Source organism: Belonocnema kinseyi, chromosome 3, assembly GCF_010883055.1.
Source record: "Belonocnema kinseyi isolate 2016_QV_RU_SX_M_011 chromosome 3, B_treatae_v1, whole genome shotgun sequence".
In the NCBI taxonomy this organism is placed as follows: Eukaryota; Metazoa; Arthropoda; class Insecta; order Hymenoptera; family Cynipidae; genus Belonocnema; species Belonocnema kinseyi.
In genome coordinates, this window is record NC_046659.1 from 101,689,141 (window position 1) to 101,698,939 (window position 9,799).

Sequence of the window (9,799 nt, forward strand, 5' to 3'; positions counted from 1 at the left end):
AAGAGATGACTTTTTAACAAAACATTATAAATATAATAGTAGTCTTTTAAAATAAAAAGAATTAACTTTCAACCAAAAAAGATTACTTTTTAACAAAAGAGTTGTATTTTCAACAAAATAATAAAATTTTCAACCAAAAGAGACGAGTTCTGGACCAAAATACAATAGTGGACTTTCCAAATCAAAAATAATTCTTTTTCAACCAAAAAATACGACTTTTGTACCAAAAGATGAAGTTTCAATCCAAAAGGACGGATTTTTTATCTGAAAAGATGACATTTTAACTACAAATTCTGAAAAACAAATATAATAGTAGTCTTTTCAAAGAAACATAATTAACTTTCAAACAAAAAGATTACTTTTTAACAAAAGAGTTGAACTTTCAACAAAATAATTAAATTTTCAACCAAACAGCAGAATTTTTATCCAAAAGAGATGAGTTCTGGATGAAAAATATAATAATGGACTTTTCAATAAAAAATAATAATATTTTTTCAACCAAAAAATTCGACTTTTCTATCAAAAGCTGAAGTTTCAATCCAAAAGGACGGATTTTCTATCTGAAAAGATGACTTTTTAACTAAATATTCTGAAAAACAAATATAATAGTAATCTTTTCAAAGAAACAGAATTAACTTTCAACCAAAAAAGATTACTTTTTAACAAAAGAGTTGAATTTTCAACAAAATACTTAAATTTTCCACCAAACAATAGAATTTTTATCCAAAAGAGATGAGTTCTGGATGAAAAATACAATAATGGACTTTTCAATAAAAAATAATAATATTTTTTCAACCAAAAAATTCGACTTTTCTATCAAAAGCTGAAGTTTCAATCCAAAAGGACGGATTTTCTATCTGAAAAGACGAATATTTAACATCACAGTATAATTTTCGACAAAATAATTAGATTTTCAACCAAACAGTACAATTTGCAACCAAAAAAGACGGATTCTTAACCAGAAATATAATAGTAGTCTTTTCAAATAAAAACAGTTATATTTGCGACCAAAAAAGATTTCTTTTAACAAACGAGTGGAATTTTCAACAAAATAATTAAATTTTCCACCAAACATTAGAATTTGTATCCAAAAGAGATGAGTTCTTAACCAAGAATACAATAGTGAAATTTTAAATACAAAAAGAATTCTTTTCCAACCAACAAATACGACTTTTCTACCAAAAGATGAAGTTTCAATCCAAAAGGACGGATTATCTGTAAAAAAATATGACTTTTTAAACCAAATATTCTGTAATATAAATATAATAGTAGTTTTTGCAAATAAAAAGAATGAAATTTTAACAACAAAAAAATTACTTTTGAATAAAACAGTTGAATTTTCAACAAAAATAATTAAATTTTCAACCAAATAGTAGAATTTCTATCCAAAAGAGACGAGTTCTGGATCAAAAATACAATAGTAAATTTTCTAATGCAAGAAAATTTTCATTTTTAACCAAGAAATACGACTTTTGTACCAAAAAAAGAAATTTCAATCCTAAAGGACGGATTTTCTATCTAAAAAGACGAATCTTTAACAAAAAAGTTTAATTTTCGACAAAATAATTAAATTTTCAATCAAACAGTACAATTTGTAACCAAAAGAGACCGATTCTTAACTGAAAATCTAATAGTTGTCTTTTCAAATAAAAACAATTAAATTTGCGCCCAAAAAAGATTACTTTTAACAAAACAGTTGAATTTTCAACAAAATAATTAAATTTTCAATCAAACAGTACAATTTTTAACTAAAAGAGACTGATTCTTAACTGAAAATCTAATAGTTGTTTTTTCAAATAAAAACAATTAAATTTGCGCCCAAAAAAGATTACTTTTAACAAAACAGTTGAATTTTCAACAAAATAATTAAATTTTCAATCAAACAGTAGTGTTTTTATCCAAACGAGATAAGTTCTTGGCCAAAAATACAATGGTGCATTTTTAAACAAAAAAATAATTCTTTCTTAACAAAAAAATACGACTTTTCTACCAAAAGATGAAGTTTCAATCCAAAAGGATGAATTTTCTATCCAAAAAGATTACTTTTTAACAGAGCATTCTAAATATGATAGTAGTCTTATAAAATAAAAATAATTAACTTTTAACAACAAAAAATTAGTTTTTAACAAAGCAGTTCAATTTTCAAAATGATAATTAAATTTTCAACCAAACAGTAGAATTTTTATCCAAAAGAGATGAGTTCTGGACCAAATTTACAATACTGAATTTTTCAATGAAAAAACAAATCTTTCTCAACCAATAAGTGCTAATTTACGCAAAAAGGCGCATTTTTTTGAAAAGAGAGAAAAGAAAAAAAAACCAGAAAAATAGGAAAAATAATGTCAAATCTCTGATTTAATAAACCCAATTTTAAAACCGGGACAGTGGCTACCCTGACTTTTTACCATTTGATTTCCTCATAGAAATGGAAGAAGCTTTTTCGAAAAATTGTTATATTCATTTAATTATTCAATAATGTATTCAATTGCACTTAAAACTCACCTTATTTTGACTTTCTGACTTGATTTTAAAATCCTGTTCCCTCGTTGCAATTTCCTCATTCAACAATCGAATCCGCTCTTCCAAGTTTCTGTTATGAGTCTTTGTACGTTGCAATTGAGCCCGCTCGTTTGCACTTTCATTTGAATTCTTAAAACTACGTTGTAGACTCGACAGTTCATTCTTCGTTCCGTTATTACCCGAGAATGCCATTTGTCGCTTGAAATCTTCGAATTCTTGCAGAAGATTTTCGTATCTCAGTTTGTACCCAGAATCCTGATGAGCGTCGCTGAGATGCAAACTATTTAAGAGATCTACATTGTAAAAGGGATCAATTAAATATCGAATTTCAAGAATCAATTAGAAAAATGGTTAAAATCTCACATATTTATGTAAATTTGAGGGGTACCTTTGACATTGGCGCAAGAATTTTCCTTGTCTAAATTCATTAAAAACAGGTAAAGATCGCGAATTTTTGCAACTATCTTTTTCGGATCTTTGGAAAATTCGCTGCTTGAGCGATCTCTCTGATCCATATCTTGAAGATGGGACAATTGATCCTTCAATTTCTGAATTGCTTGTTGATCCTGCTGTCTCAGTCTATCGTATCCGCCTACTGTATCCGAAAGTTCGGCCAATCGAGCTTCTAAACTGGCTACTCTTTTTTCGTGAACCATTGCGTGTGCCCTTGTCTGCTGCTCAGCAGTTTCTGCTTTCTTTTGTTCCTGAAAAAAAATAATTTTTTAAATTTATTTTCAGGGTGGATACTATTTTTTCATTTTTTGGTTCAAAACTTTATTTTTTTTCATCAATTTGGCTGAAAATTAAATTATTTAGAAAACTAATTTCCTTTTGTAAAATTGATCTTTTGTTTGTGAATTCAACCATTGTTGAAAATTAATTTATTAAACTAAAAATGTAATTATTGCAGTTTTGGTTGAACTTTTTTTGTCGAAATTCAACGATGTTCTGTTGGGTGGAAAATACAAGAGTTTTGTAGAAAAATCATCTTTTTGATTGAAAATTCGTCTTTTTGAGTAGAAAATAATTCGTATTTTTTGAAAAGTCATCATTTGGGTTGAGGATTCATCTGTTTGGTAAAAAATTATCGTTTTTTACTTGAATTCAACCAATTGAATTTTTAACGACAAAGATTAATTTTCTACTAAAAAACACAAACTTTCAACGGAATACATGAATAAGAAAAAGATTAATTTTTAACTCAGAAAATTAATGTTATACTAAAAAACAAGAATTTTCAACAAAATACTGGAAGTTTCAACTAAAAAAAGAAACATTTTCAACTACAATTGTAATACTTAAATTTTCCGTAGAGAAAAGTTCATTTTCAATCGAAAAAGAAACGATTTTTCAACGAAATAGTTCAGTATTTCAACAAAGAGATGAATTTTCAAACAAAAAGATTAATTGTTTAAAAATTAGTAGAATTTTCAACCAAATTGTAAAATTTATGACAAAAAAGATTAGTTTTTAACCGAATAGGAGAAAAAACAAGTCGATTTTGGCCTCAAACTGGGAACGTAGTTTATAAACTCTCCATAATTGTCTTTTTATTTCGATAAAAAAAGCGTTTCTCGAAATTTACCTCAAGTATCGCGTTGCGATGTTGCTTTTTCATCGCTGCCATTTCAGCCTGCAGGGAAAGAAGCATCGGTGGCGTTTCTTTAGCAGCTGCTTCTGCCTGTTTCAACTTATTTCTCATTATTTCTAATTCAGCTTCTAAAATTTTACTCTGAGACTTGCTGGAGACGTGACTCTTTAATTCTTTGACTTGCGATTCCAACTGTTCTCTAATTCGACGTTCATTATTCACCACCTTTTGCAGTTCTCTGCAAACATATAAAAAATGTCATTATTGTGAAGCTGCTTAAAAATAAAAAATAAATAAAATTAAAAAATTAAAACTCTGACGCTAAACATTTTTTCATTTGAAGTAATAAAAAATAAACTACAAATTAAAGCACTCAAAATGGAACTCTTGAATTTTCAAGGTTTGAAATTTAAAAGTTTTTCAATTCAAAATTTTTGAATTTAAATGCTCGATAATTTGGACGTAAAAAATAGCAGGTACTAAAGCAGGTAATATATAACAGGTAATTGAACCATTCTAAATAAAATGCAGATTAACTCCAAAATTTAGAATTTTAAACTTTGATAAATTACGGAATTCAAAGATTTAGATTCAATTCCAAAAATACACGTTCACGTTATCACTTCAATGCTCTAAATTCAAGAATCAATGAATGAACTTTAAAATTGTCATTTTTTTTAACTAGAACTAATGAATTTTCAACGGAAATATTAATTTCTAACAAACACAATTTTGTAACAAAGTAGTTAAATTTTTAACCACAAAAAATGAATTCACATACAAAAAGAATAATTAAAAAAATATGTAAACTTTTCAAATACAAAGTTGTATTTTCAACTAAAAATATCAATTTTAAAGAAAAGAAAACCGAATTTTTATGAACTAGTTAAATTTCCAACCAAAAAATGATTTTTCAAACAAAAATAATACTTGTTAAACATCAAGATTAATTTTCAACTAAAAGAGACGAATTTTCAATAAATATTATGAGTTTTCATCCAAATGGATCATTTTTAAACTAAAATAGGCGAATTTTCAAGAAATCATGTAATTTTTCCGATAAAAAAGATCAGTTCTTTAAACAAAAATAAAAAAAGACAAATTTTTAACACAATTTTTTGTTCTTTTTTTTGTTCCTATAAAAAATAGAATACTTTTGAAAAAATTTAATTTGAAACGGCCTTTCAATAAATAATGTTATATTTTTGAAATTCAGAACCATGCAAGAAAAACTGACCGTAGTGAAAATATTAAATTTTTTCCTTTCAAACTGAATGACTGACACTCAGGCTCTATTTCACGATTGAATTATAAACTTTTATTAACAATTTGTATAAAAAAAACTATTTTTCATATATAAAATTTGAATTTTCGTAAAACTCGGACCCGAAAAAATTAATTCAGTTCACATTTTAGCGAAAAAACTATGAAAAAAACCTGATTTTAATATTTAATATGAAACCTACTTCATCATAGCAGTATGGTCAGTTTCTTCCTTTTCTCTCTCGTGACGTTCCATTATTAATTTGTATTTCAAATGCTCCACCTCGGAATGTGAACTATTTTGTGCCTGTTTTAGTTTTTCTCTTAAATCCTTGATCACTCTTTCTTGCTGCGAAAAACAATTTAGCAATAAGTTTTTTTTATTTCTGAAGATTTATTAACAGAATTTACCTCTTCTCTATCGTTTCTCAGTTGCTTTCTATCAATCTGGAACTGGGCTTCCATTTTAGACTTTTCAGCAGAAAGAGTCGCTAAAGAATTCATTAACGTATTAAGCTGCATTTTTAAATCTTCTACAGTCTCTGATTTTCTCTCTTCCTTGCGAGATTTTATCTGGAAAAGATTATTAGTCTAAAAAATATATTTGATATAATTTTTAAATTTGTAAATGTTTTAGCAACACAGGTAACACACCGGAGATGATTTGGATGTACTGTTAACTCCACCATCTTCATTTTTTGATTTTGATAAGTGTGTTTTAGGCGTTTCTTCCTGGACTTTTTTAACATCATCCATTCCATCTTCACCAGGATTATTGTCTTCAATACGAAATAAATGGATAAAATTAGGTGTATAAAATAAATTTTAAATTTAAATGGTTGTTAAATATTGGGAAATAATTATGGAGTTCAAATTTTGCTACCAAAATGCATTTGCAAACTTATTCACACTTTCAAGGAAATGAGAAAAATGCAATCATGGACCGGTAAAAAAAATATAAATACCAGCAATAAGATTTCTGGAATTTTTTAAAATGATTCAGCTTTCATTTTTAAAGACTAATTTTAAGTTTAAATGATTTCAATATATGTCAAAAAATAACCTACAAGATTTTAGAATAATTTATATTATTTGATCGGATTAAAAATTTGTAAAAGAAAACTGAATTATTTTGGACCTAGAAAAAAACCTCTTAAAAAATTTCGATAAGTTTTAAGAGAACCAAAGAAAAAATGCTTAAGGTACCTGGGAAAATTTCAAATGATTTTTTATGGTGGAAAATAAACTTTACGAGAAAATTAAAAAAGATTTTTAAAAAGTTTTTAAAATGTTGAAAAATTTAGAAGATTTTAAAGCGAAAATTTTCAAATTTTCAAGATTACAAACTTAAAAAAATTCGATTGAGTTTGAGAGATATTTAGATGCTTTGAAAATATTTTTAAAAAATGTTAAATTTGAAAAGATTCCCAAAAATTTGAAACAAAATATATTTTTTTGAGGATTTCGATTAAAAAGAATCTTATGAATTTTAAAAGGTTTCAAGAGAATAATTTTGTTTTCTGATTCCTGTGAAAATGTTGAATTATTTTTGTCTTCCAAAAACTTATTTTACAAAGAAAATTGAAAAAAAAAACATTAGAATTTTTTAGAAAAAATTCAAGTAAACTTATGAGATTTTTAGGAGTTTTAAAAAGTTTAAAACTTGACAAGACTCATAAAAATTTAAGAGAAAATGTAAATTATCGATGATTTAGAATAAAAAATTTGAAGCCTCTTAAGAATTTTTAAGGGTTTCAATAAAATAAACAACTTTTTTTAATTCTTGAAATTTCCAAAAATGTCAAAGAAAATCTGGAAGATTTTAAGACAATTTTTTTTTATTTTGTAAGATTTTTCAAGATTTAAAGAATACATTAAATCAGTTTTAAAAGAAGTTGGGAAATTCATCTGTTTTGGTAGAAATCGAATCTTTTTTGTTTAAGAATGCAACTGTTTGGTTTAAAATTCCACTATTAGTAAGAAAATCTATGAATTTTGTTAAAAATTTGTATTTTGTGGTGGAACATTAATACTCTTGGTAAAAAAAATAATTTTTTGGCTGAGAATTATTTTTTAGGTTTCAAAACTAATTTGTTAAACTGAAAATATAAATATTCCATTTTTGGTAAAGAAATATTTGGTTCAAAATTCTCGTTCTTTGATTAAAGATTAATCAACCATTTTAGTTAAAAATATATTTCTTATGTTGAAAATTGACCTATTTTGTTTAAAATTCTTTTTTTGTGGTTGTAAATTAAGTTTTTTAACTAAAAACTTAACTTTTTTGCTTAAAAATGTATCTTTAGTTGAAAATTTAACTATTTTGCTGAAAATTGAGGTGTTTTGTTAAAAATACGTCTTTTGTAGTAGAATATTAATCTTTTCGGTGAAAAATATTTTTTGGTGGAAAATGATTTTTTCTTTGCTACCAAATTGAAGTATTTTGTAAAAAAATCGTTTTACGGTTAAAAGTGCATTTTTTAAATGAAAATATAACTACTCCATTTTTGGTAAAATAAACTGTTTGGTTAAAAGTTAATTTTAGTTGTTGTGAAGATTCATAATTTTAGTTAAAAATATATTTATTTCGTTAAAAATTGAATTATTTTTTTCAAATTTCATTTTTCTGTTTTGCGAAAAAAATTTGTTTACTAAAAATTGAAATATTCTGCTTAAAAATTAATCTTCTTTAATTTAAAATTCCACTATTTATTTGAAAATGTAGGTATTTTGTTAAAAATATATATTTTGTAATGGAATATTAATCTTTGTGCAAAATTCATCTTTTTTCTTGAAAATTAATTTCTTTGCTTCAAAATTTAAGTATTTTGTACAAAATTCGTCTTTGTCTTAAAAAAAATTTTAAACCTGAAAATAAAACTTCTCCATTTTTGGTTGAGATTTTTTAAAAGTTTAAAATGCATGTTAAACTAATTAGTTAAAATTCATTTAATTTGTTAAAAATTTAAATATTCTATTTTGAAAAAGAAAATTGACCTTTTTAGTTAAAAATTTAACTATTTTGTACAAATTCGCCTCTTTGGTTTGAGAAATAATCTGTTTTGGTAGAAAATTAATGTGTAAATATTTTTTTAGTTGAAATATCAACGATCACATTTTTTGTTCAGAATTCATATTTTTTGGTTCCATATTTAGCTATTCTGGTTGGAAATTTAACTAATGGATTAACAGTTGAACTTCAAAATTTTTTCAAACTTAATTTTTTTGTTGAAGATTCATCATTTGACTCGAACATTAATTGAAAATGTAACTGTTTCGTTGAAAATTCGTCTTTTTTGTTCAAAAATGAATCTTCTTGGTAAACATTATTTTGTAGAAAATTCGTCCTTTTTGTTACAAATTTTAACTTTTTTTTATTAAAAATGGAACGGGTTGAAAATTAATTTTTTTTTTTTGGCTTGAGGATTCAACATTTTTGTTAAAAATTAATCTGTTTTTTATGACTTAAATAGTTTTGGATTAAAATTAACCATCTTTTTTAGTTACAAAGTCCACTATTTGATTGAAAATTAATTTCTCTGTTTCAAAATTGAATTTTGTTGTTGTTAGGAAACACGGTTTTCTGTTTCAAAATTAAATTTGATAAAAATTTATTTAAAAAAATTTAAAATTCATGTATTTTCTCCAAAATTCGTCCTTTTTGTGGTAGAAAATTAATCTGCTTTGTTGAATATTTATCTTTTTGGTCGGAAATTCAAGTACATATTCGTTAAACATTAATCTTTTGGTCGAAGATTCATCACTTTAGTCGAAAAGTGGAAATTCCCTTATTTTCTTGAAAATTTAGTGTAATTGTTTAGTGCATTTTTTTTGGTTGCGGATTTAAATATTGGTATTTTTTTTTTAGAAAATTCATAATTTTATTAGAAAATTCACATCTTTGGTTGAAAATGCAACTATTTATTTGAAATTGCAGCTTTTTTCTTCAAAAATTAATCATCTTGGTAAAAATTTTGTTGTAGAAATTCGTCTCCTTTTGGCATAAATTTCCACTTTTTAGGTTAAAACTGCAACTGGTGGAAAATGATTCTTTTTGGGTTGAAATTTGTCAATAGAGTTTTTTTTTAAAGAGTTCAACTGTTTTTGATTTAACTTAAAAATAATGTTTGATTGAAAATTCAACTTTTTGGTTGGATATTAACATTTTTGTTGAAATTTTTATTTGACGTTTAAAAAAAACAATTTTGATGTGGCCATAATATAACCTAGTTCTAAAGTTCCACGTATTTATAAATTTAAGCCTATCTAAAACAAAATATCAACTTAAATTCCTAAATTAATAAATTATCAATTCTAAAAAACTATGTGAAATTGATAAGCTGATCAATAGTTCGAACATGAGTACAACTAAGAACATGACCACAAAAATGGTTTGTATTCAATCTTACGTAACACTTTAACAAT

The 9,799-nt window shown here is 25.1% G+C and overlaps 1 protein-coding gene across 1 annotated transcript in view; it reads right to left on the bottom strand.

The window, feature by feature from the left end:
- Positions 1-9,799, bottom strand: part of LOC117169488 (GRIP and coiled-coil domain-containing protein 1) — an 18,429-nt gene that overhangs the window by 8,020 nt on the left and 610 nt on the right. The window contains exons 2-7 of the mRNA XM_033355892.1: positions 6,029-6,153; positions 5,786-5,947; positions 5,578-5,723; positions 4,106-4,349; positions 2,909-3,224; positions 2,503-2,813 (exon numbers count right to left, since the gene is read on the bottom strand). Coding sequence (XP_033211783.1) covers positions 2,503-2,813; positions 2,909-3,224; positions 4,106-4,349; positions 5,578-5,723; positions 5,786-5,947; positions 6,029-6,153 — 1,304 coding nt within the window. The remainder of the gene's footprint in view (positions 1-2,502; positions 2,814-2,908; positions 3,225-4,105; positions 4,350-5,577; positions 5,724-5,785; positions 5,948-6,028; positions 6,154-9,799) is intronic.